The 27,133-nt window shown below is 40.0% G+C and overlaps 1 protein-coding gene across 2 annotated transcripts in view; it reads left to right on the top strand.

Moving 5' to 3' along the window:
- The window catches only part of Atp13a5 (ATPase 13A5), a 117,713-nt gene that overhangs the window by 48,775 nt on the left and 41,805 nt on the right, over positions 1–27,133 (top strand). For both annotated transcript variants that reach the window (XM_013160389.3, XM_003476950.5), the window contains exons 13-21: positions 1,496–1,557; positions 3,407–3,557; positions 5,898–5,984; positions 6,549–6,705; positions 8,958–9,075; positions 17,348–17,472; positions 18,253–18,413; positions 20,743–20,868; positions 22,278–22,357. In XM_013160389.3, the coding sequence (XP_013015843.1) occupies positions 1,496–1,557; positions 3,407–3,557; positions 5,898–5,984; positions 6,549–6,705; positions 8,958–9,075; positions 17,348–17,472; positions 18,253–18,413; positions 20,743–20,868; positions 22,278–22,357 (1,067 nt within the window). The remainder of the gene's footprint in view (positions 1–1,495; positions 1,558–3,406; positions 3,558–5,897; positions 5,985–6,548; positions 6,706–8,957; positions 9,076–17,347; positions 17,473–18,252; positions 18,414–20,742; positions 20,869–22,277; positions 22,358–27,133) is intronic.

The following is a 27,133-nucleotide window of genomic DNA, read 5'->3' as shown; positions in this document are numbered from 1 at the left end:
TTATTTCTTTTAGAACTGCAGCTAGGAGTATGATTTGGTTTTCTTTCCATTTAGCAGTTAATTTCCTTGTCAGAGAGTCATTGTCACATAGAGAAATAACACGTTCTTATTTGTGTTTGGCTCCAGCATCGTCTCGGTTTTCTGTTTTAAATACTGATGTTTAGAAACATAATCCAGTGAACAGGAAAACCTTTTGGTTTCAAAGAAGTCGCTGACTCTCACCTCAGGCTATTTGTAAGGGAAAGCACTACTTGAGGTCCTCACACAGTGCGGGAGGGAACGGAATGAAGCAACATTTATTTATTGCTTTTTAAAAGCTGTTATTGTTCAAGGAGCAACCCATAGGAGCGCACCAGCTCTTTTCTTTATGAAGCCCAAATGAATCCATGATGAATTGTTTCTTGAATGTGAAAGCCAGAGTGGGCAATGTATTTTCACCTGAATTCATGTAACGTGGCTTGTGGAGGAAGACTGCAGAAAGGCTAGATCCAGTTCTGCCTTGCCGGCCCCCAGCCCCTGACTCCCAGCCTGTCTCTATCCTATCTGCTCAGTTGTAAGAAGGAAAGACATTGTAGGCGTTACACTGCAAACCACTACCCGGATGTGATGTGCTGCAGACACGACTTCACAGTAAACTGGAAAATTCAGGGTCTTATGCAGAGATGACTTTACAAGCCTGCATCAGAGGCTCCAGGGTGGGTGCTGGAACAGGGTATTCTGCGGTGCTTGGGCAAGCCCTGCCCCAACAACTTAGTACATGGTGAGCAGGTGACTTGGTCTGTGGTGTGCAGGCTGCTACAAAACACAGCATGCTGACGATTAATGAGTGATCTAGGAGCAATGAGGAAATTAAGAGTGCCTGGTAGCAGTCAGTTTCATTTCATGTTCTCTGTTACATTATCTGACAAATATTCTCCGTAGTACTGCACGTTGTATCCCCTGACCACTTTCCTGTGAATCCAACAATAAAACCTATTCATAGGCATTAATTAATATTTATTATTAACACTTAGTTGTCTCTATGACCTGAGAGCCCTTTATTAACATTTCATTATCAATCTGGATGATCACTATGTCACCCATATATTTAGAAAATTATGGTGAACCAGATGGCAAACTGAACTAAACAATCTTGGAAAGAGAAAAAAAAAATCCTGAACTCTGCTTTGGATACACAGCCAGCACCCACTGAAGGGTCTCACTTGAGTTGGTCCTTGTTCCATTTCCACTTAGCTTCTCCTCTAACAGCATCAGTAGACAACAGTAAACAGAAGTAACGAAACGTGCTTGCATTTTGTCACCAGTTAATAACAAGAATTTCCTGGTTTTCTACATAGTCTTTGGGGAATGGCATATCCCGGATTTAACATTCGATGCTTACAAATACATTTTGACAGCTGGATCTATGCTAATTTCTTAGAAGTTTGGATTGTGGCTCAATAACAACATTATTAAAAGCTTTAAATCATATGCTAACATCAATTCTTTTATTCAGACAGGCACTTTGACAGAAGATGGGCTTGACCTCTGGGGGACGGTCCCTACCGCTGACGGCTGGTACGTCCCTTAAGTGAAGATGTGATGTATGACAATGTGGTTGCCTTAGCAATACTCAGATCTTTCCTTCCAGCATTGAAGGATGAGGGTCGCACTAATACACACACACACACACACATACATTCTAATTTATTTGATTAAATGAGCCCTACATTCTGCATCAGGTAGAAGAAGCAAGTCCTCAGACTCCACATAAAAAAATGGAATTGAATGAGATGGATAATTAAGGAGCCAAATGAATAAAACAGAGGAGCAGAGAGTGAAATCAAGACCGTGCTTAGTTAAAGACTGCCAAGACTTCCTGGGTGGCTAGTGCAGGCAGTCGGGTGGGGTGAACCCAGGAGAGACGAGCCCATCTCCTCACCCATGGAGTTCATCGTCTAAGGATCAAAATGTGCCGACTTACTTGCCTTCCATGCACAGCATAGGCCATAGAAATTATTGTTAAGGCAGTCAGAATACAGAAGCAATAAATTTTACTTCATGTGACATATAGTCTTGATTTTTGTAATAACAAAGTGAGAAAGGCAGAAATTCATTTTGGAAAGTAGTGACTCAATGAAAACTCCCTACAAAAGATGATACTTAAGATAGTTTTGAAGGAGGGGTAGCTAGAAAATTTTAGGTGTGGGATGATGGCTGCAATTAGGAGCAGGAGAATATAATCACAGACACCAACCCCATAGCTGCCCTGGAGTGGGAGGGAAGACCTACGTCAAAGAGAGCGCTGAGCACTGGCTCCTTCCCTGCAGGGCTAAGACTTACCTTTCCAGTCTGCATGGTGAAGGTCTCTGCTGAGCACTGCATTTTGGTTTCCAACGGTCGTAGAGGCAGCTGTCAATCAGAGGAGGAGTCATGGAGATAGTGACAAGGTCAGAGGCAGGGCAGGCATAAAGTACAGCAGGAGGAAGTCATGGTGGGCTGGAGACAAGGAGCTCTACTCATGTGTCCTGCTCTTGATGGTGCAGATGTCCTGACGAGGCATTTGTACAAATAGACGGTCCTCTACAGGCCAGAGCAGCACAGGGGAAGGGGTGTTTGTGGTTTCCACCTCTCCGTGTTTCTCCCATATGCCTAGTACCCTGATGCTTTTTGGGGGGTAGAAAGAGCTAGCCACAGTCACTATTCTGCTGTAGGGTTGGAGAAGAGGGAGGTAAATCAACCTTCCGTACTGGCAAAGAGGAAAACAAGCTGTGTAGGCAATGTGTCTGCGATTGGAAGCAAACTCCAAAAGGTTGAGTAGTGAGAAACACTGAGAGCCCACACATGGTTTTACTTACCTAGAACCATCAGGCGGGTTTCTTTCAGTCATCATATTACTCCACAAACCTAGATATTACATGCTTAGGGCACGTGGTGTTTTAGAGCCAGGGCTACAGAGTTTGCCAGGGTCACTGAGCAAAAGCACTTACAATTATATCCACGTGTTCTGAAGTTATGTGTTTGACCAGTGGTAATCTCTGCCAAGGGGGAAATACCAGCTCAAGGAAGAGGTGTCTAAAGATCACTGTGTAGGCAGAAATAGTGAGGAAACAGAGAACAGGGCATTCAGGGCAGGTAACATAGCCTAGTCAGGAATAGAAATAGCAATAAATTGAATCTGACTCTAAAATCCAAAAAGAAAAGACATCAGTGGGAGGTAGCAACTGCAGGTGAGGGCGAACTGGAGCAGATGGAACCTGATTACAGGTCTGGAGGCTGAATGTCATCACTGAGAGCATGGGGAGCCACTAAAGAGTTTGTTCAGAAGAGTGTGGAAGCTGGGGTTTTACTCTACTAAGACTTAAGGGGTAGAGTGTGCAAGTCCTTTTGTTGAAGAGTTTAACTTATTACTTATCTTCTCTACCAGTTTCCAGGAAGTCCACAGATTTGGTTTGGGCAAGGCTGTACCGTGGGGCCCCCTGTGTGCAGCCATGACCAGCTGCCACTCTTTGATCCTGCTCGATGGGACCATCCAGGGGGACCCTCTGGACCTCAAGATGTTTGAAGGCACTGCCTGGGTAAGGTGATAGCTTGTTCATTTGAATGAAGAGAACCTGAAGAATCCTGACAGGGATTCCTGAAGCTTTTTCAATTTGGTTAAAATCCAGAGAAGACTCATCATAAAGAATGAATCTTCTCTGCATGAATTCTAGTCTGATCTTACTGGAAAGTTCCCACTTGTGCTCCAAAGAACTCTGTGAAGGAGTACAACAACAAATAGGGTTCTGCTACCCAATAATTTGGGGGCTATTTAAACAAAGCTAAATAGATATATGTATATATAAAATATGCTATATAATATATGTTATGTATAGCATTTGAAATATATATATATTAGGAATTGAACTCAGGACCTCATGCTTGCCAGGCAAATGTTGTACATCCCTTCCCCTTAAATTGACATTTTGACTATAGAATTTCTTTACTGTTTTGTGAAGCATTGTAGATATTCAAGATAGAATATAATATTCGACATTTACCAAGCCCATTTGACCCCCAAAATGTCATGCCATAACCTCATTCAAAGCTTCTGCAAATGCCCTTGGAGAAATGATAATCTAATGATAATCATAGTCATTCCAGCCCTTGAAACGCAGTGGTGTAACTATAGAACTGCATCATTGATATAGTTTGGGCTGGTTAATTTAAATAGTCACAGCAGCTGGGAGTTACTGTATCAGACAGCACAGGATAATGAAAGGACCTCGTTTCAACTTGTTCCATTTTCTGAGCTGAGTGAGTGATAGTTAAATGGTATAAACTTGTCCTGCAGGTACAGGCTTCCATGACAAATGGGGAGACCCTGCCTTGCACGCCTCTGTGGCTGAGTGACTCTGTCACCTCATCTGCACATTTGGGATAATAATGCTTTATTCAAGGGCTCAGGTGAACATTGGGACAGTGAACGAGAAAGGGTTTAAAGTGCAGAACTAGTAGAAAGGATTCACCCATTAGTTAACAGATTACATTCTGCATTTCCCCCTGCATTTAAAACTTTGTAAACCAAAGTTTTAAAATCACTCTCAGTAATATGCAGAATATGAGACAACATGTAAACGTGGCCATAAAAAAATGGAAACAAATTATTTCAGGGGCAGAGTGTATTCCTCATGAAGAGGCCAATGAAAGAATGTTCAGTAGGAAGATGAATGATAGCTTTCTAAAGATCTGATTAATGAAAGGGGAAATCAGGTAGAAGGAAATTTCTGAAATCACTCAGTTAAAATGAAAGTATTTGCTGTGGAAGGATTTTGGCACAAAGACAAAATAGTAAGCAGTTTCCTGGATCAGCATGGGGGAGAACTTATTACAAGAGCTGTATCCTCGATACCTTCATCAGAACTCACACAAGGAAGAGACACAGAGGCGTTGTTATTACCTGTGACTGTGATCAGGCTCCTAATAACATCCCTTCTCATTAGAGGTGGGGCAACCTACCCATTCAAATGATGTGTAAGTTTGGGATTTGTTTAAAATATAAATACTATTAGCTTGGTAAGAACTGCCAGGGAGTTGTATCTACCCCAAGCAAAGCATCATAATGGAAGATCATTCACTTAAAGCTGAGTCAGGAGCAGTCTTGAGTTAAATATAATTTATTTAGTTAAGAACTTTCCACTAACCACTAGTGGGAAGGGTAGTGTCATTATAGACTCAAGAATTTTAGCTCTAGGTTGTAACATTTTTAGAAAAAATCCCCTGAGATCTCAAAAATGAATGGAAGACCCCATAGTCAAACATGTGATAGAGTACAGGCCAATTCTATCTCCCATTTTCTGTTTCTACAGTTTATATTAGATTATATAGTTTCATCTTGATTAACTATTCCATAGTTTAATCTTGATTAACAACAGTTTCTCTACAGTATTGACTTCTGTTCTTGAAACATCCAAATAATGCAGACCTTTTTCAAATGTGCTAATTTGCCAGCAGCTAACTTGCTAACTCTCTAGCTAACTAAATTAAGCTAGTAGCATGGATATGGCATAAAGAAATAGCTTCATGTTTATCTTAGGTCACAATTCTAACTCATCCAAAAACTATTGTGCTCCCCAATATTGGAAAACGGTTCTCACATAATCCTTCTGGTGATTACTAGACATAACCACTTAACAAGAGCTGTAGACCTGGAACTAGCCCTTTTCCCATCAATTACTACTTAGAACAAATTCACAGCATTTCTTGGTTTTTGATCTTCTAGAATAAGGTCCTTTCTATAAATCAATACAGCCGAGATTTAACAGTGACTGTATTTAAAGATAATTATCTTGGAAGAGAAATGTGTGAACAGGGCTGAAAGACTTCTTCCTTCTTGTTTTTCCCCAAAGAATATTCTAAATGTTTTCACTTTATAACAGAAAATGGAAGATTGCAAGGTAGACTCCTACAACTTTGGCATGTCCAATTCAAACACAGTCATTAAACCAGGACCAAAAGCCAGTCAGGTATGATGTGCTTTTTTTTAATCATGTATTTCTTTTTCTTTAAACCTGGTGAAACTTCTCTTTCATACATTTTCCTATTCCTATTTTCTAGCTTTATCATGGTTCCATGGTTGGCTTGATGGTTCCCTCAGTCCTGAATTCATCCATTAGTCTATTTCACGGGTATTCACTGAGTGTTTATGTGTGCTAGAACACTGTGCTGGATTTCAAAAACATATGGTTGGACTCATGTTAAGGGAGCACTTAGCCTGGTATAAAATCAATACAGGGGCAGATAAGTGCAAGGCAGAGAGAGAAGTATCACAGAGGAAGTAAGCTCAGCTTGGCACAGAATGGGATTTCTCCAGGCATGGAAAGGGAAAGGATTTGCAAATGAGACAACTTGTTTAGGAAGTCTCCTTAGATGCAGCCACAAATACATCAGCATTATGACAAACATTCTGCTTCCTGATGTTGCTGGACTCATCTCAGAGTAAATCCACCCCCCGCCTCCGCTTTTTAGTGTGTGTCTGCTAAATGGCATTTAAAAGCTTCCTATCTTCCCTTTTGTTGATTCCCTTGCAGAGTCCTGTGGCAGCCATCATGATCTTGCGCCAGTTTCCGTTTTCCTCAAGTCTGCAGAGGATGTCGGTGATTGCTCAGCTGGCCAGGGAGGGTCACTTTCATGTCTACATGAAGGGTGCCCCAGAGATGGTGGCTAGATTCTGCAGATCTGAAACAGGTATGGACTCTTCTCTTGCAAGATGCAAAATCATTTTAAAGGCCAAACACGAAACAGTAACATCACAGGCAAAAGGGAGGAGGGGGAAAAAAGCATACAAATACAAAAAACTCTGCAATAAATGAATGTGGAGTAAGTCCTTTCTTAGCAGGGAAAAGCGGGGCCTAGAAGATCTTACGAGGTCAAGGGATGATGTCAAGGCATAGAGACAGAAAGTAAATGTCTGGCCATGGTCCAGCCATGAAAATACAATACAATAGGACAGCTGGGAAGGAAATGGGGCGCGAAACTTGAGAAGCCAGGTTAGGGACCAACTCAAGGTCAGAGGACCAGAGAGGGACAGGAAGGAGCCTTCAGAGATGGTGGGCCCAAGGATGAGGTCTGGGACCAGACTAATGCTACAGAGAGGGGTGCTCTGTCACTTCCAGCAGAGCTAGGAGGCAGCACTGAATCTGTGTTAGGAACTCTTCCAGATCAGTGAGAGGAGAATATGCAAAAGTTAAAGCTTTGAGCAAAAATTGTGGCTACAGTACACTAGATGAAATTAGAGAATGGTAATTGTTCACTGCACAGCAATTTTCTCTTTCTGGAGCAGACTTTGAGGTACTTTGTATTATTTCTCAGTCTTATAAACATATACACTTTGTAAGCAGCAGCCATCTTTATAAGAATGTTGTTGGATAAAATCAGTTCATTTGGATAAAACTGGCATTTTTTCCTCCTGATTTTCATCTATCATTCTCTCGTGACTGCTGATAGCCATTAATGTGTGCATGAAATTCTAGATTTTCCAAATGATTGGTCTCATTTCTCTATTTGGAGTCTTTTTTTCCCATTTTAGCCTTAGAAGGGCCCTGTGTTTTCTGAATTTGGCCTTCCACAAAGTTCCTACTAACTTGGCTTTCACAGTGATTGCAGCCCATACTCAGCTTTGTTTTGTTCTGTTTTCACTTGTACAATGAGCACATTTTGCTTCTGTTCTCTCAGTGGGGATGAGTCTGTAACCTGTCACGTGTTACCTGTATCATGGCGATTCTTTCTATTGCCCTAACCTCTGATACTTCACATTTGCAAAAACCATCTTCAGTGGTACCCTAAGGGCTTCCCTGAAATTAGAGCTCCACCTTAGGAACAGTTTAGCATCACAGAAAGCCTGAGATAAATGGAGACAGGGGAATCTGAAGGCCCTCCCTCTTTTGGATAGATGAGAAACAGGTACAGAAGAGAGACTTACATGGCTAGGGTCAGAAAGCTAGGTGGGAGTGAAGGCCAGAGATTGTTTTTCTCGTTGGACACTATACCTCCCACTGTGCTGCACGTTCTTCTGATACTCTCATAGAAAGACACATTTTAAGTATATAAATACATAAACATATTTCTATGCCACAACACACATCTATCATTTAAAGCTGGAGGTGGCAAGCTTTCCTGTGAAAAGCAAAATGGCCCATGTTCTACGGCTTTCTGTCACATGGTATCCATTATCAACTATTTAACCCTGCTGCCGTAACCCTGCAGCAGCTGTAGACAATAAACAGACAAGCGGGTCCAGCTATATTCAATGCAGTTTTCTTTACAAAATCAAGCAATGGGCCACATTTGGTAGTAGACCATTGTTTGTCAGCCCTTGTTCTAGAAGCTGGACTGTTTCTCTTATTTTGTCCAAGAGACATACGGCTGAGGTTTGAACTTATTGGACGTGGTCTGTTTCTTGGTCATCTTGAGCTCCTGTACCAAAATGCCATAGGATGGGTGGCTTAAACAACTTTACCTTGTAGAGTGCTGGAATTTGGGGTGCCAGAGATCAAAGTGCTGGTTAATTTGGTTCTTGGAGAGAGCTGTGATTCTGACTTACAAATGGCAACCTTCTTGCTATACTCAAGTGGTGGAGAGAAAGACCATCTCATGTTTATGCTCATGTCATGACCCCATTTATTAGGGTTCCCCAAGGCTCCACCTCCAAATATAATCACATTTAGTATTAAGCTTTAACATACAGATTTGGGGCCACATACTTAGTTCATAACTCGGTCAATGAGAGCATGTCTTTGGTGTTTGTTTCCATTAGAATTATAAGAATACATTGGTGAAGTTGTTTGTGGTCTTGGTCTGAAAGTGCATGTTTTCTACTAAAGCTGTTTCATGAGGTGAAAGTCAAAACAAATTCCAGAGTCGGCATCCGGGAGTCTTGCTTAGGAGTTACACAACCTTCAACATGAACTTACACTTGTCTCTTCCCTCTCTCCTGACAGTACCCAAGAACTTCCCAGAGGTGCTAAAGAGTTACACAATACAAGGATTCCGTGTTATTGCCCTTGCCCAGAAATTCCTGAGCTTGAAGAAGCTTTCAGAAGTGGAGCATTTAGCAAGGTAAGGAGTCAGAAATGGGAGCCAGGAGAGGCTCTGTGAGCATCAGGAGAAGCACCTCTTGAAGATGGAGCGCTCACATCACTGGGAGGCTCGGGAGATGGAGACCAGTCTCACTCAATTCCCTGACACAGGAAGGGGCAGTTGGAGGGGAGACTGAGGAACACTCGCTCAGGTCACAGTGCTGACTGGTGCAGAATAAAAATGGCAGCTGGGGTATCAGATACACTAATATCAGTGTATCATGCCCACTTTAGTCTCAGCTCTCATCCTTCCACAAACAGTCAGTTCTCTTTCTGTCTCTAAAATGACAGGGTTGACTTGCTTGGGTGTCCCACACATAAAGGAGGGGAAAGAGAGAGAGAAAGAGAGAGAGAGAGAGAGAGAGAGAGAGACAGAGAGAGACAGAGAGAGACAGAGAGAGAGACAGAGAGATAGAGAGAGACAGAGAGAGACAGAGAGAGACAGAGAGAGACAGAGAGAGACAGAAGAAGAAAATTTGAAAGACTTCCAGAATATTTTAGAATTGGGGATTTGGGAGGGTAGAGGAAGAGGCAACTCAATATCTCAACACAAACCTGAGTTTGTGGAGGTAATGTGTACAAAGTGATTCTTTATAAAGTAAGATTCAATATTCTTTACTACATTAAGTGGACAAATAGTCTTCATTACAGAATAATCCATGCAGCATTTTTTTCTTTCAGTGTTCTCTGGTTTTTAAAAGTTGTTTTCAAATGAATTGTGACAAAAAAAAAAGTAGAGAAATACTGTGAGAAACTGAGTAGCTGATAACCTGTGTAGTACTCATGTTTGAGTATTTGATTTACGGTGCTGATAGATTCTCATTTATATATTATTGGCATCTTCATGTGAGATATTGATATTCTTGCTTTAAAATTATTGCTTGCAATATCAGGCTCTCTAAAATAATAATAATCATTGCCCATTTCTTACTCTGCATCTGTTTCTCATCTACAAAATGTTGAACTGGATGATCTTTTAGGCAACTGTAGCCATGACATTTTAATATTTGAAATGAATCACAAAGCTCACTTTGAAATATGTGTATGACATCCTCAGATTTAGCATTCCAGGTGTTAGCTGTTCCTGAGCAAGCACAAAGCCCTATACTACGTAAGATTTTATAACTTTTCAAACAGAAATATGAATAATAAATGTTAAGGTCGTGTGTGAAGAAAAGATTTATGTAACTAGTGAGGGAGCGTAGTCATCACCCAGCTGCCCTATGCAAACACAGCTAGGTTCTCATTTAAAGCTACTCATAAAATAGACATTATTAGGAATGTAACTGTTATGTTTTGTGTTTGGATGTTCCTCCAAAGCCTCATGCAGCTGCATCTAGTGTTTGTGACTGGTTCTTTGTCTAGCCCTGGCATTGGTGGTGTGGCTGCAGCACTCACTCAGGGATAGGTAGCTGGCATGTAATATAAGGTAGGGAAGGGAAAGTGCTCTCCACTTTTGCTCTTGTTGACTGGTATGTGCTGCTGCTGTGAATGGCTGCCCTGTGCCATGCTGTCCTGCCTTGGAGCCAGCTGACTAGGGACTGAACTTTCCACCAACTGTGACCTAAAAAATCCTTTTCTTCCTTAATTTTGGGGGTTGGATATTTTGCCCCAGCAGGAGAGAAAAGTAACCAAGACAGTAACAAAATAGTAAAATAGCTCCAACCACCAGATTCTTCCAAAAGACTGTCAGGAATTTCTTAGCACTTAGTTAATATTTTGAAATAGGTTGCAAAGATGAGGATTTGTATTGGAATCAAATTTTACTTAGCAAAGATTTCCAACTAAAGAAACTTAAAAAAAATACCTCTAAAAACTTAAAGTAGGGGAAAAGGAAGTAAAAGCATTTCTTTGAGATAATTTGTAAGCCAGTATCACCTAAAACTAAAAGCAGAAGAAATACTTTATCAGGATTTTCCATTTCCTGCAAATTTTTATGGACCTTTACTAAGAATTAGACGATCAGGTGAAAATCTCGATCTCAAGAATTTTTCTATCCTAATTGGGAAAAATAGATAATAAAATAAATCTATGAAATATCATGCTATTGGTTATACTTACATGTCCTGCAGGGAGACAATCAAACAGAGTAAGAAGAGTTTAAAAAAAACAAACAGAAAGTACCATGTGGCATGGGGCGACCAAAGAAGTCCTCTTAAGAGCGACACTGCACAGACGACTGAGTAACAGTGCTGTGAGGCACCAGCCTCCCTAGGAAAAGCATCGCAGGGGACAGGGCGGTGCATTTGGAACCCTCAGCACCACGTTGCTGGAGCGCAGTACAGTAGCAGGAGGCCAGAGTGCCTGGAGCAGCACACGAGGGGAAAAGCCACAAAAGAGAAACAGAAACCTTGCTAGATTTTTGCTTTTGTTGTCTGTGCTTTTAGTGTGATATCCAAGAAATCATTGCAAACTCGCGCCAAGGCCAAGGTCAAGAAAACTTTCCTCTATGATTTCTTCTAGGAATTTCATAGTTTTGTGGTTCATTCTGAGGTTTTCAATCCAATTCCAGTTGAGTTTTGTGTACAGTGTAAGGTGAAGTCCTCTTCATGTTCTGTATGAGGATATTAGCTAAAAATTTGCTGCAAATCCAAGGAAACTATCCATGTTGAACAGAGACCCGTGGGGTAGGAGAAAATATTTGCAAACCATTTATCTTTTAATATCCAAAATGCATAAGAAACACAACTCAACAGAAAAAATAGATAAAAATGAGCCAAGGACCTGAATGCAGGTTTCCTTAAATTAACATACAAATGGTCAGCAGATGTTTGAAAAGGGACCCAACTTCACTAAGCATCACTGATATGCAAATCAGAACCTCAAGGAGACCTCTCATGCCTACTAGGATGGTAATTAAATAAAAACAAAGAAAGAAAAATGAGGCTGAGGATGTAGCCTAGTGGTTGGACACTTGCCTAAGGTCCTATGCTCAGTATTGGTAAAACAGATCAAGTATGAGGATATATACACAGTTAATGGGAATATAAAATGGTACAATTCCAAAGGAATACAGTGTGGAAGGTCCTCAAATGGTTAAAAATAGAGTGACTATGTGACCTAGCAACCCCACAATTCCTCTTCCAGGTATGTATCTAAAAGAATTGAAATCAGGCTCTCAAAGCGGGTATCTGTACTCCCAAATTCTTTACAGCATTATTTACAATAGCCAAGATACAGAAGTAGATTACATGTCTATAAGTGGATGAATAGATTTTATTTATTTATTTTTTTAATTTAAGGAGAAAAAGAAAAAAAAAACAGAAAAAGGGTACAAGTTATACAGAATTTCAGAAAAAATAAACAGTAGAAAATCACTAGTAGGAAATCAAAACAATAGATTACATATTGTTATCTTAGAAATAGTTGTCAAAGTTACAAAATTAAAGCATATAAAGTGGACTTTCAAACAGTGAGACTGCAAACAGTTTTGTTCAATGATCCAACAAAACTCAGTAATATGGTTATCTATCTCATACACTTAAATATATATGCAGTTATATTCTTTAGAGCACTTTCTTTTCCTCTCTTTTGTACAATGACAATTACACATTTTGGGTTTTATTACTCCCACAGTTCTTATTACTTTTTTTGAACAGAATAAAACCAAATGTGACATAATAGAACAGAGTCAGACAAATCAAAAGGATGGACATAATAGAGAATGTAAAAACAAAATACTAGGTGATCAACAATGGTTACCATAATGCCTCTTGCTATCTTAAAAAGAATTGCCTATGTCATCAGTTATAATAAAATTGAACAAAACAGTAAAGAATAAAACCAAAACATTGGAGATATTACAGGACTTTAAAAGAAGATAATAGTCAACTGGAATGGGCGACATAATGAATCTTACTGTCTTCACAGTTTTGCCTATACTTTTGAACTTGGTACTATCAAGCAAAGCAGAAAAGGGGAAAATCAGTCAAAGCAAGATGGTGAGGGCAATACAGGGTTTCAAGTTAATAGGAAATCAAAGTAGGTTACTATGATATATCCTGCTATTTTTTTATTTTTCCCTTAATTAAGAAGATAAAAATAAAAAAGTAAATAATTTTTAAAAAAGAGACTGAGATAAAAGAGGGCATAACAACAAAACAGCGCAGGTCCAAGCATAACCATTTAAGCAAAATAGTGTTTCACCACAAGATATGCTGACATAAAAGTAGTTACCATAGTGTCTCTTTCCTTGAAATCTTTGAGTATAACTTGATATACTGTAGCATCAAGCATATCAAGACAATGTAAAGCCATTCAAGAGAGACAGTATTACAGGGTATTTAGAACCAACTAACAGACAATGAACAATGGTTTCTGTATGATCTCATCTATAAAAGTTTTTGCTTATATTATCACATATAATAAAATCCAATAAGATACAACCTGTTAATACTGATGGAGACAGAAGAATAAAAGTTGATGGGACTTCAAAGCAAGATGATACTAAATCACCACTAGCTATTATGATGTCTTGTTTTCTCCAAAATAGCTGTTCCTACCATTCAATCTTCTCTGCCTCATTTCTGTTGAGATCTTTTTCTGTCATTTGTTGTCAGTTCTTCATTTCGCTTTCTGCTCCATTCATTGTGGCCTCTCTGCCACTGTTTCTGGAATCTTGGTATTTTCCTTTTTTAGAATATCCTGCAGTATTCTCTGTAGAGTTGAATTGGTGGTTGCAAATTCCCCTAGTTCCTCTTTATCCTGGAAGCACCTTGTTTTTCCATCAATTTCTAGGGACAGTTGGGCAGGATATATCAATCTTGGCTGGAGGTTGTTATCTTTCAAAGCTTGAATTATTTTCCCCCACGCTCTTCATGATTTGATGGTTTGTGCCAAGAAGTCTGCTGTAATTCAGATGGGTGTTCCCTTGTAAGTGATCCATTTCTTGTCTCTTACAGCTTTTAGTATTCTGTTCTTATATTGGATTTCTAGAATTTTGATTATTGTATGCCTGGGTGTAGCTCTGTTTGGGTTTTTAGTTTCCTGGTAATCTCTTTGAACCTGCTTCATGTATTCTGTTTTCTCTATTTTCTCCATCAAACAATTTTTCCCTTTTTTTTCTGTTCTTCCATTCCACCATCTGCTTTTTCTTGGGTGGTGCTTAGCATTTCTCTAACTATTCTACTTATATCTTGCTTTATTTCATTAAATACTTCATTTTTAAACTCGTCTATGAGGCTCTGGAGATATCGCTTTATGTCTATTGGTTCCGTGTCTGATACTGCATGTTTTCTGTCTTCCTTTGCATTTCTCTTTCCTGGATCAGTGTTCTCAGGATTGGGGACTGAGGATCCTTTCTTGTTCCTTCCTCTTCCCATACTTTTTGTTCCTTCCATACAAGTGAATGTAGGAGGCCCAATTTTTTTCTCTTTTTCGGTCGGTTTGTTTGAATTGCGCCGGCTAGGTGTTCCCACCCACTGCAGTGTACTAGGGAGACACAGACCTGGGCAGCCTCTGCTGGGCCTGCCCCTCCAGGTCAACCTACCAAAGGCTTCACTGTTAGGGTGCACCTCCAGGTGCTGGGACCTGGTTTGGGCGAGCCTACTGGGTCTTACTTAGCGGCATCATGCAGGCCAGGCACTCCCCACCAATCCCGCTTGAGAGGGGAATATGCGACTGAGTCACTGCAGCGTCCTGTTCCGGCAAGTCTGCCCAGTCCCAGTATGTCCTTTGCTGGAGCCTCCTCCTCTGTGAAAGGGTCCTCATCCACTCACTCACCACAAGTCGATGCAGGGCTCCCTGCTAGTCCCACTCTCAACTCCATTCGCAGATTCCTGCTCTCAGAGTTTTCGCGCGTCTCTCTCCCTGCCCAGCGGATTTGAACGCAGCAGCGGCAGCAGGAAATTCAAATTGGGGCTTCCAGAGGCGCAGGTTCCAGCTTCTGCACTGAGATTTTATCTGTTCCTGTTATAGCACCAGGATTGGATTTCCAGTTGGTTTCTCTTAGCTTAGTTCATTCCTGGGTCGGCAGGGTGTATCTCCCCTTGCTTAGGACTCCTCGTACCGCACCATTCCTGCATTTTAAGCGGGCTATCTCAGAGAGCCTCCATAGCTGCAGCTATCTATCCACCATGTTCTTCCAGAAGTCCGGGATGAACAGGTTTTAAAAACATAAAACCTGTTTGTATGCAATGGACTATTACTCAGAAGAGAAACAAATCCTGCCACATGAAACAACATGGATGAACATGGAGGACATCATGCTAAATGAAACATAACAGTCACAAAAAGAGAAATAATGCATGCTCAAACATGCGCAAAGCACCTAGGACAGTCGTACATTTAGTAGAAATAAAATGATGATTACTAAGAGTAAGGGAGAGAGAGAAATGGGAAGTTGTCTAATGGGTTAAAGCTTTATTTATGCAAGATGAATAAGTTCTAGAAATTTGTACAACACAGTGCTTCTAGTTAATGATACTGTATTGTGCATCTAAAATTTTGTTAAGAGTGGTTCTCAAATGTTCTTATCACAGAAGAAAACAAAGCAAAATTTAAAGACAGAAGCAGGAAGTCATAAGTAGGTGTAGAGGCAATGGATGTTATTATTTTGATGATGTGACGGTTTGTGCATATTTTTTCAATGTGCCAAAGCATCTATATTCAAAGTGTGCAGTTTTTGCACACCAATTACACATCAACAAACTGTTAAAATACTTAAAATGTTATGTGACTCTAACAAAAATATATAATGATCCTCTGAGAAGATGTTTGATCTTTCTTTTGGTTCTAGATATCAGCAATCCAATTTATAACAGAAAGTAATAAAGTTAAGTGATGGGAAGAGTCTTAAAAATTCCAAGTTACAGTGGATTGTCTTTTATAGCATTCTCTGTATCACTAAGGCAGGACTGATATTTGATTATTTGAATACTCATCAAAGTGTTTAATATAAAGTGTAATGAAAAATATGGTCAATGTTAAAATCGTATTGAGATATATTGCTATTAATTTCCCTCTAAATACTTCTCCTTTTGAGCACATTTCGTTCATATTCCTGCTACTTTCTGAAGCAGTTCTGGGAGTGAATATCTTTATGAGATGTTGTCAAAGATACATAGAATGCTGCTGCTGAGGGCCATCCAGTGGAAAAGCAACCTTGTGAAAACATTATGCTCTTCCCAGATCTAGCTATTCACTGGATCTGGCATTGTGTGATTTCTAGCTCTTTCTGGAAGTCAAAACAACCATGTAAACTAAACATTTTGAATCCATTCAGAACATCAGGGCAGCCACAATGGTGCAACTAAAAACACTTAGGAAGAAAAACTTCTACAGTTGCTTCAGAAAGTGTCAAGAATGATGGGATCAGTGTATTTTGAGTAAGGGAGATTAATAGCAATGCATCTTTTATTGCAATATTTTTAATAAAAATTTAAATATTCAATTGCTTCTTGTAAAACATCTAAAATACAGGTGTCTAACATTAGGTTTGCCTGGGCTGTCTGGACTAAGTATATCATAGTTAATGTATATAAGTAACAAACTTTCTTTAAAAACTATTTTTATTGTAACAGAAAAAAGACAGCATAAACATAACTATTGGACCACGCTTTTTTGACATGAGTGCAGTAATATCTTGACGGAAGTGGTAGCTGTTCTTGGTTAATTTTCCAGGTGCTCTTCAGAAGGTTTTGATCTAGTTTTATTCTTTGTGGGCTCAAGTTCTTAAACTAGTTCTTCACAAATGTATGTACTGCCAAAAAGCAATGGCTTAATAATCTGTGATTCTGAAAGGGGGTGTTTTTCTCTGGGAAGGTGAATCTTATGAAATTCTGATAGAGACATGGTTAAAGTTTTCCTTGATTTGAGTGGCTGATTGTAGCTCTGACCACTGAGAAACTGAATAAATAAGTAACATTTGTTTTTCTGTACTAGCAATATTATATATGTGATCGTAACATTGTAAGTAAAATACTATTGGATATATTGTTATACTTCCTGCCCCACAGCTGTCAGGAAACAATTTTAGCTCATTAAATTATATTTTAAAATAGCACAAACCCAAGTCTAATACTTAAATAAGAAAACGTATCTGTCTGCTTAATAACAATAGCATCTGTCTTCACAGGAGTGTGGTGGAAATAAACTGTTGGTTTTCATTATAAGCAGTGGGGTTCTTTTCCATTTAACATACACAAGCACTGTGCCACATTGGTAAAATGTAGAAAGAAATTTTAGGAAGGAGTAAAGTGAACTTTCAAGAATCCATGGCTACCTTTAATACTGATTTTCTCCTGAACCTGAAGGGAGGACGCAGAGTCAGAGCTGTCTTTTCTAGGCCTTCTCATAATGGAGAATCGCTTGAAAAAGGAAACTAAACCGGTCTTAAAGGAGCTAAGTGAGGCCCACATCAGGACTGTGATGATTACAGGTATGCTTCTTATGGAGGTCCCTCAGGTTCATTGTATCCTAACTGTAAAAACCCCAAAGAAACAAATGCTAACCCCTCCTCAAAGATGCATGAATGAGTGAGAGCATGTGACCAAGGCAGGAGGAAAACGTCCTTCTGTTGAGTTTGTTACTCTGTGGTCCTGTTACCCGTGCAGGCCTGCAGCAGGATCAGAAGCTTTGAAGATAGGAACTCTCTGTCTAATGCCTCTCCTCCTACCCAGGGTGTGCACAGGATGAGTAGAAGGGTGAGAACAGAAAGAAACCCTGTGAAACCTCTGTGTAAAGGTTGTGAGCTCTAGTTGACAATGCTCACGGCAAAAGGGCCAGGTGTAGTACCCAGTCATCAAAACCCGGCATGAGTTGGCCTTATCTAAGTGTTCTTTTCTCTGGTTAACTGGACTCCAGATCCTAAGAGTGCCTTCCTGCTTTCAGACTGGAATCATATTACGTTCACAATGATGAGCCGTGGCCTGAGGATTAGTCACTCACACACAGCTTGAGCATTTTTTCATTCACTTGTGCTTGTTTTGAAAATTCACAATGGATGAGACTTGATACTGATCATCACTGAAAAGAGATGTGAACATAGTGTTTGTGGCACTAGGGGCAGACAGTGAGACAGAAGAGAAATACTTATAAAATAAAGTAGAAACTGATGGACACACACAAAGAGCACCAAGAAAGAGTGAAGGTTGGAAGCTCAATTCTGGTTGGCTCTTAGATTTGCATTTAAAACAAGCAGAGTTTCTTTTCCTTGTAGGTGACAATCTTCAAACTGCTATTACTGTTGCAAAGAACTCTGAAATGATTCTTCCAAGTAGCCAGGTGATCATCATTGAAGCCAATGAACCAGAAGAGAGTTTTCCTGCTTCTGTGTCCTGGCAACTGGTACCTACCCAAGAGACTGAACCGGGGAAGGATGTGAGCAAACGTTAGCATTCTCTTCCACCAGCCCGGGCTGAGGGATGATGGCCCTGGCACTGTACTCCTTCTCTGCTGTAGAAGTTACCGCAGTAATAATCCCTCACATCTGCTCAGTGTGTTCAGCTTGCAAAGCACCTCCAACACCACTCCTCATTCCTGCCTGCAGCTCAGAATCACCTGAGAGGGTCTCGAGCTTCCCAGTGCAGGCTGTGATGCCTAAGTCAGAATCCCTGGGCAGCAGGTTCACATAAGCCCTTCTCTCAGAGATTCCAATGTGCAGTGAGAGTTGAGAGCTGCTGATTTATGCTCGTGCTTTCCATTGGAGCCTCATAATGACCCGATGCAGCTGGGCAAGCAATTCACTTTGTAGAAGAGAAGGCAGACTCTGAGAAGTAAGCTTGTACAAATGCAAGTCGATGAGTTGCAGAGCAGAAACCAGATGTAAGTCTGTTTGATTCCACACAAATCCATGGGCATTTAGCTTGCTCTGTGCCTGTGACATGAAGCTGACAGTCTTCTATAGCAACTGAATAGCTCTTTCATGTGATGAGAATGGGCCGGAGCCTGACATCCATTACCAAGGTGGCATCTTTGCTTTTGAGTGACTTCAAAAGAAATGGCCCTCCAGGTGCTAAATTACAGAAATGCCCCCTTGCTTCAAGCCTACCCACCTTTCAGATCATTAAATATAGAGTGCACCTTTGTGCAGTACACAGACTTCACAGCTACATGGAGTGGCCCTTTCCATGCCTGGGAAGAGGCGAGTGAGTCAGACTCAAATCCCAATCACACAGGCTATAAAAGAAAATGACACTTTGTACATTTTGGGCAGACTTCGGGTGCTAACTTCCCATGGGTCCACCCACTTCTGCATCAGTGCCTGCTTCCTGGAGCTCCCTGTGTTACAGTGCTCAGGGCCTTTACTAACTGTAGCAGAGTCCAGGTTTACTACTCACTGATGAGTTTCATACCTTTTCTGGAGACCTGGTGGGCACTGGGAGAAGCCCTAGGGTAGTATCAGTCCCTTCCTCCTACCCCTCCCTGGCCACCACACCTCTTTCTTACCTTCCTAGCATAAGCAGAAAGGACCCTGTCACTGTCCAGAGCATGGCGTTCATCAGTTGCTTTGCAATTGGAAGTGGAGGTGAGACTTTATCTTGCCTCTAATTTCAGTACTGCATGTTTATTTCTCTCAAATACTGTTTTCCTTGAGGTGAATTTTGCTAATAAAATGCTCTCCATTCTATACTAGAGTCCTACACAAACGTTGGGCCCTCTGAGGAACGGTGCATGAAAAACCATTACCTGCTAGTGATATGGTTCCCTTCCATCACTTTTTGCCTGTGATATTAAGGTTAACTGTCACCTTGAGTGGCTTGAGAACTGCCTAGGGATTAGTAAAGCTTGATTGTGGATGTCTTAGGTCATGGAGGTGTCTGTATCTGGTTGTGGGCCCCTCATTCTCTGGATCTGCTTTGCTTTGCTTCCTGGCTGCTATTATGCAAGCAGCTCTGCTGCACCAGGCCCTTCTCCCACGATGCTTCTGCATTGGGGACAATGAAGAATGAACTGAATCCCCTGAAATCATGATCCAAGCTAAACCTCCCTATTCTAAATTTTGAGCATTGGGTGTTGTCCCCTAGAGACATGAGAACTGACTAAAACATTCCCCAGCTTGGAGCCAGGTAGGGCTATGACAGAGCAAAGGGTCAAACTGACAGGTGGAAGAGAAGAGGGAAATAGTTGTGCTGATGTAATAGGACACAGGGCATGGAGGAGTATCTGGGCACTGTGAGGAGGAAATGGGTCACCTATTTTTGTAGGACCAGAACAGAGATCAAATAGCCAATGCTGAAAGAAGTTAGGCACTGACAGTAAAGAATCCGCCTACTTCATAGTGGAGAAATGGAAAATGGAGCTAATCAACAGAAGAAAGCTCAGGAACTAGAAGTTCTGTGAGAAAGAGAAGGATGAAATCAAAGATTGTTTTCTTTCTTCCTCATAATTACTCAGTGGAACATTGGGCTGATACTTCACAGTAAGGCTGGCATCACAAGCTTGATTTCTCAGGGAAAGATCCTGAGAACTGTGTTGTTAGAGTACTGCATTGTCGTTACCATGAATCACACGTTCACATGATTTGGGGGATGGAGGACATTTTTGGTATCTTCTTCTCATGGGCCAATTTTCTACAGATAAACTACGCATTTTGAATTTGCTGCTCCTCACTTTGCCATGCAACTTGAATACATTTCCTTCCATGAAACGCAGAAAGCTGAGACTTTCTTAAAGAGCTATTGTGGAAATAATACCCTTTTGATTTTAGGAAACCTATATTAATATTGGAAACAGTTCATTACCTGATGGGGCAAAAAGGAGCTATTACCATTTTGCAATGACCGGGAAATCATACCAAGTGATATACCAGCATTTCAGCAGTTTGCTTCCCAAGGTAAGTACTGGGGAAATGAAGCTTTTTGTTTTGCTCTTCACATTAGTGAGGCAAATAGGAAAGAATAATGAAATCATCACTGAAACGTCTTAGAGTTACAGTGGTGCTCCTTGACCCTTTTGGCACTAGGATTTAGTTTCATGGAAGATGATTTTTTCACAGTGGTGTGGGTGGGGTTGGCTTTAAGAGGACTGAAGTGCATTTTGTATACTGTGCATTTTATTTCTATTATTATTGCATTGGGTTCTTATAAGGAGCACACAACTTAGACCCTTCACATGCACAAGGGTCACATAGGGTTCAGACTCCTATGAGAATCTAAAGTCGCTGATGATCTGACAGGAGGTGGTGGCAACAGTCGTGAGAACAGACAAAGCTTCCTTCTCTGGCTCACCCACCCTCCACTCACCTTCTGCTTTGCAGCCTGTCTTCTTGGGAAGCTGGAGTTGGAGGATAAATAATACCCTGGAAGAGACCCTTCTTTCACAGAAGGCTCCTGGTTCTGCCTACATCTCTCTGGTCCTGCATTGTCACATGGCTTTCCCTTCAGAATTTGCGTTATTTTGTTCCCTCTCAGCCCCTAGTTTTCATTGATTCCTACCTAGAGAAGGGATTCAAGTACGCTGCCTGTTTTGAGGGTCAGTCTTTCTTTTTTAAAGCCACCAACTCATGTCAGGCTGAGCTGTATTCCCCTTCTTGCTGGACTCATAAATTACAGCAGAAGGAAACAAAGGTTCCACAGTTTACTTTCAAAACCATTTGTTACCTTGTCCTCCTTGTGTCCCTTTTAAAAATAGGGCTGCATGGGGTTGTCCTGTCGATGTGGAAGAGATAAATGGAGCACAAGCTGAGAGAAGCAGCCATCTGTTAGTGGTGCCTTAAAAACTGTCACCTTACCAGGCAAAGACTGCAGATTCTAGACCCCAAGAGCTTTGAGAGTGCTCATAGAACACGTCGTCATGGTGAGGATGGGTAGCAGGACCTTAGAGAAGTTCAGTCACTTGCCTGAAGTTTGCACAGCTAGTTGGGACACAGCTGAGAACAATATTTTGTTTCTCAACTTCTGATTTTTGGTCTTTTCTCTGCCTGTGTTGCAACTATGGAAACAGTGTATAGTAAAAGGCACTATTATTCCTGTGCTCTGCTGCTCTGCAGTTATCATTATTAATTAGAGGTCACTGCACCTTGGGAAAATGGTCTGGAAAATATAATAGAGTTGTGATGGAGGGCTTAAAATGAAAGTGCAGTATCTAGACATGAAAGCCCACATTTCCCTTTGCTGGCATTAGGTCTAATGACGTACCCCCCAATGCTCTATTAAATCAGTGCCCAGAAATGATTTTTCAGTACTTCTGAGTTTGTAAAGTTCTTCTCCTTAATCTTATTATGATCCTGCCTTTTTTCTTTAGATACTGGTGAATGGAACTGTTTTTGCAAGAATGTCTCCGGGGCAGAAATCAAGCCTTGTTGAAGAATTTCAGAAATTAAAGTAAGTGGTATGGCATGATAAAAGAATGCATTTGTTATCTAGTACTGAATAACAACATTTCCCAATCCTTAGTGGCTTAGAATGACACTGTTTATTATTTTATATTTCTGAGGGTCAGGGATCCAGGTGTGGCTCAGCTAACTCTCTGGCTCAGGGTCTGTCACAAGGCTGTCATCAGGTGTCAGCCAGCACTGCAGTCATCTAGTGCTTCTTGGAGGACAGATCTGAAATGAGCTTTGTTCACGTGTTGTGCGGTACATTCAGTTCCTGGTGGGCAATTGGACTAAGGGTCTCGGTTTGTCATTGGCTGTTGGAAGAAAGTGTCAGTTCCTTGACACCTGGACCCTTACATAAGAAAGCTCCTATCATGGCAGCTGACTTTCATTAGCATGAGGTAGCAAGAAGTGTGGGAAGGACAGGGAGAGGAAGAGGGAGAAGGAGAAGGAGAGAGAGGAAGGGAAGGGAGAGAGAGAACTGGCTGTTTCTGATGTCCTAATCTCAGCAGTGACAAGTGACATCCCACAAGGTTGCTGGCTTCTTTTCATTAGACCAGTCCACATGCAGGGAGCGGAATCCACAGTACCATTTGTACTAGGAGGTGCAGACCACTGAGGTCAGTTAGCAAGCTGTATACCCCAAACAAATCATTTCGTGACCCAAAACTGTATCTTAGAGGAAGATCTGTTTAGATGTCAAGAAAAGAAATTGCGTGTGTGTGTGTAGGGGCAGGCTGTATAACTCAGAATGGGAAAATGAGCAACTACATTATCACCTGACATTATCAGGCTGGTGCATGAGGAGGGGTGAACACTGTCCAGCCTTCTTGGCAAGAAGTGAAATGGCACCTGGCATGGATGAATTTGGAGACCAGAGTCTAAGGAGTGTCTTTTTAAAAAAAAATCTTTTGGGGTGTTGAAAGGTATCAGGAATCAAACTCATGACTTCGCACTTGCAGGGAGGCACTTGTGCCACAGAGCTAAACCTCTCTGGCCCCTAAATGTCCTTTCCCATCTCCCTCAAAACCTCAGCTGACCAAATCACAGCAGAGTGAAACTGTTCTTTTTCTTTTCTGTTTAAAAGCAAAACAGGAAAAAAGATTAAAGAAATGATACAGAATTTCAAGAAAGAAACAAAGTAGGGAGTTAACACCAGTTAACACACTGCGTATTATTATCAGAACTATTTGTTCAAGTTATGAAATCTAGACACATAAGTGATCAAACAACGACAACACAAATTGTTCTTTTTGATGAACTAGCAGATTATCTATCTAGCATACATATACATACATACCTTTATATATATTTATCAACAGACGTGTAATCTTTTCCTTCCTCTTTCCCTTTCCCCTGTCCCAGTAGTTCTATCTTTTTGAGTACTTTCTTTCCCTTTTGTTATTACAATATCTATCTATATTTTGGATCTTATTACTGTTTCATATTTTTATTATTTTTTGTACCAGGGAGACCATATGACATTTATAAATGTAAGTTTGATTTATTTATTTCACTCATGAGTATGGTCTCAAGTTGCCTCCATTTACTTATAAAAGCCTCAAGATTATCCATTTTTATAGGTGAGTAATATTTCATTGTATACAAATATACCGTATCTTTTTCTCCATTCTGTGGTTGGTCGGCATTTTGGTTGTTTTCAAGATTTAGCTATTACAAATTGTGCTGCTATAAACATGGGTGCACATATATCATGGTAGCATGACATTTTCAATTTTTCTGGGAATGTACCCAGAAGGGGAATAGATAGATTGAATAGGACCTCCAATCCTAGGTTTTTTGAGGAATCTTCACCCTGAATTCCATAGTTGTTGTGCTAGTCTACCCTCCCACCAACAGTGGAGCAGTGTTCCTTTTCCCCCACAGCCTCACCAATATTCGTCATCAGTTGATTTCTTGATGGCAGCCATTCTTTCTGGAGTGAGATGAAATCTCCGTTGTTTTAATTTGCATTTCTTGAATGACCAGTGATGTTGAGCATGTCTTCATGTATTTATTTGATATTTGTACTTCTTCATCTGAGAAGTGCGTGTTCATTTCAGTTGACCATCTTTGAAGAGGGTTTTTGAATTTGGTGGGCCTGATGTTTTTCAGTTCTTTATATGTTCTGGATATAAATCTTTTGTCTGAGGGACTGATGGCCAAAATTCTTTCTATTCAGTGAACTTGCTCTTCATTCTGTTGTTAACTTCTTTTGAAGTATAAAAACTTTTTAATAAGAGGAGATCTTAGTTGTTGCTTCTAGGAAGTACTCCCTGTGCAGTTTGCATTTTGTTCATAAACCCTTTGCCTACTCCAAGATTTCTACCTACCTGGTTTTCCAGCAGATTTAGTGTTTCTGTTTTAATATTTAGATCTTTGCGCCATTTTGACTTTAGTTTAGTGCATGGTGATAAACATAGGTCTAGTTTCAGTCTTCAGCATGTGGAAAGCCAATTTTTTCCAGCACCATTTATGAAGAGGCTATCTTTCTTCCAGTGAACATGCTTAGCCCCATTGTCAAACATAAAGTGGCTAAGTGTATTTACAGTTGTGTCTGCATCTTCTAACATGTTCCATTGACCCTCAGGTCTGTATTTTTTGGCCAGTACCATGTTGATTTTATCTCTGCAGCTTTGTAGTATAATTTCAATTCAGGGATTGTGATACCTCCTACCTTGCCTTTGTTGCCCATGATTGCCTTTGCTATTCTAGGTCTCTTCTGTTTTCAAATGAATTTTAGGAATGTTTTCTCTAGATCTGTAAGGAATGTTATTGGTATTTTGATTGGAATTACATTAAATCTGTATAAAAGTTTTGGGAGAATGGCCATTTTCACAATATTGGTGGGGCTTTTCTTTCTTGGTAAGTTTTTAATTACATTTTCAATTTCTGTAGCTGGTATTAGGCTATTCAAAGTTGTTATATCTTCTTGATTCAGTGTTGATAGGTCATACGTTTCAATAAATCTGTCCATTTTCTCTGTTTTCCACCTTATATGAGTAAAGATTTTCAAAGTAGATATTTGTGAACTTCTAAATGTCCATGGGATCTGTAGTAATTTCTTTTCATTCCTTATTGTATGAATTTGAGTTTTTTCTTTCTTTTTCTTGATAAGGTTGGCTATAGGTTTATCAATTTTAGTTATTCTCTCAAAGAACCAGCTCAATTCATTAATTTTTGTATTGTTTTCTGAGTCTCAATTGTGTTAATTTCTCCTCTGATCTTTATAATTTCCTCTATAATTTTCTCTCTTCCTTGGGACTTACTGCCTGTTCTTTTTCTAGTAGCTTGAGGTGTAGCATTAGGTTTTTATTTGTGCTCATTCTGTTTTTCTGATGTGGAATTCATTGCTATTCATTTCCCCCTTAGAACCACTTTCTTTGTGACTCACAGGTTTTGGTATGTTGTATCTGCATTTTCACTAAATTGTAGGTATTGTTTAATTTCTTCTTTAATTTCACCTGTAACCCATTGTTTGTTTAAGAGGTTGTTATTATTTATTTATTTATTTTTATTTTATTTTATTTTTTTTTGGTACTGGGGATTGAACTCATGACCTCACGTTTGCCAAGCAGGCACTTGCACCGCGGAGCTAAACCCCCAGCCCCCAAGAGGTTGTTATTTAATTTCAATGTTTTTAGGTAGGTTTTACAGTTTCTTTTGCCATTAATTTCCAATGTTAGTGCACTATAGTCAGATAATATACATGGGATAACTGCAATCCCTTTGCATTTGCTTAAGAGTGTTCTGTGGGCTAATATATGGTAGATTTTAAAGAATGTCTCGTGCAGCTGAGAAGAGTGTGTACTCTGATGTGGCTGTGTGAAACACTCTGTAAATGTCTACTAAGTCCATTTGTTCACAGATTTGATTTAGTTCTGTTATTTCTTTGCTGACTTTTTGTATAGTTGTTCTCTTTATGACCATAGGATATTAAGGTCCCCTACCACACTGTGTTATTGCATACTTGGTTTTTCCTGTCTATTAGTATTTGTCTTATATATTTGGTGCTCCTGCATTTGGTGCATATATATTTATGATTGTTAGTTGTTCCTATTGAATTATTTCCCTAACAAGTATGTAGTGACCTTCTTTATCTCTTTTGCTCATTTTTGGTTTGAATTTTACATTACCTGCAAACAGAATAACTATTCCTGCTTTTTTCTGGGTTCATATCAAATGGAATATTGTTTTCTACCCTTTGACTTTTAGTCTATGAGTTTCCTTTTGAGACAGAGGTGATTCCTATATTCAGCATATTGTTGGATCCTGCTTCTTGATCCATTCTGTCAATGTATTTCTTTTAGTTGGTGAATTGAGGCCATTTACACTGACGGCTATTACTGATATGTAATGGCTCAACTTTGACATGCTATTTTCCTGTTACTGGTTTCCCACTTTTCTCCCTTCTTTAATTGTTTGCCATATCTGGTGGTTTCTTTCTGTTGTTCTGGAAATTTTTATTATATTTTATTTTTTATTATATTTATTATATATTTTATTATTATAAAAATAGTCATTTTTATATCTATTTAGTATGTCTTTCAGTACTCTTTCTAGGGTTAGTTTGGTGGACATGAATTTCTTCAGTTGTTCTTTGTCATAGGAGTATCTTATTTCTCCATTAATTTTCAAAGAAAGTTTAGCAGGGTACATCAATATGAGTTTAAAGTTGTTTTCTTCCAAGGCTTGAAACACTTCACTTTAAGCTTGTCTTGACTTGAGGGTTTGTGGTGAGACGTCTACTGAGATTCTAGTACACTTTCCTTGATAGGTGAGT

This window comes from Cavia porcellus, unplaced genomic scaffold, assembly GCF_034190915.1.
Source record: "Cavia porcellus strain 051 isolate PalLab524CR breed Dunkin Hartley unplaced genomic scaffold, mCavPor4.1 scaffold_14, whole genome shotgun sequence".
Taxonomy (NCBI): domain Eukaryota; kingdom Metazoa; phylum Chordata; class Mammalia; order Rodentia; family Caviidae; genus Cavia; species Cavia porcellus.
This window is presented reverse-complemented; position numbering and strand designations above follow the sequence as displayed.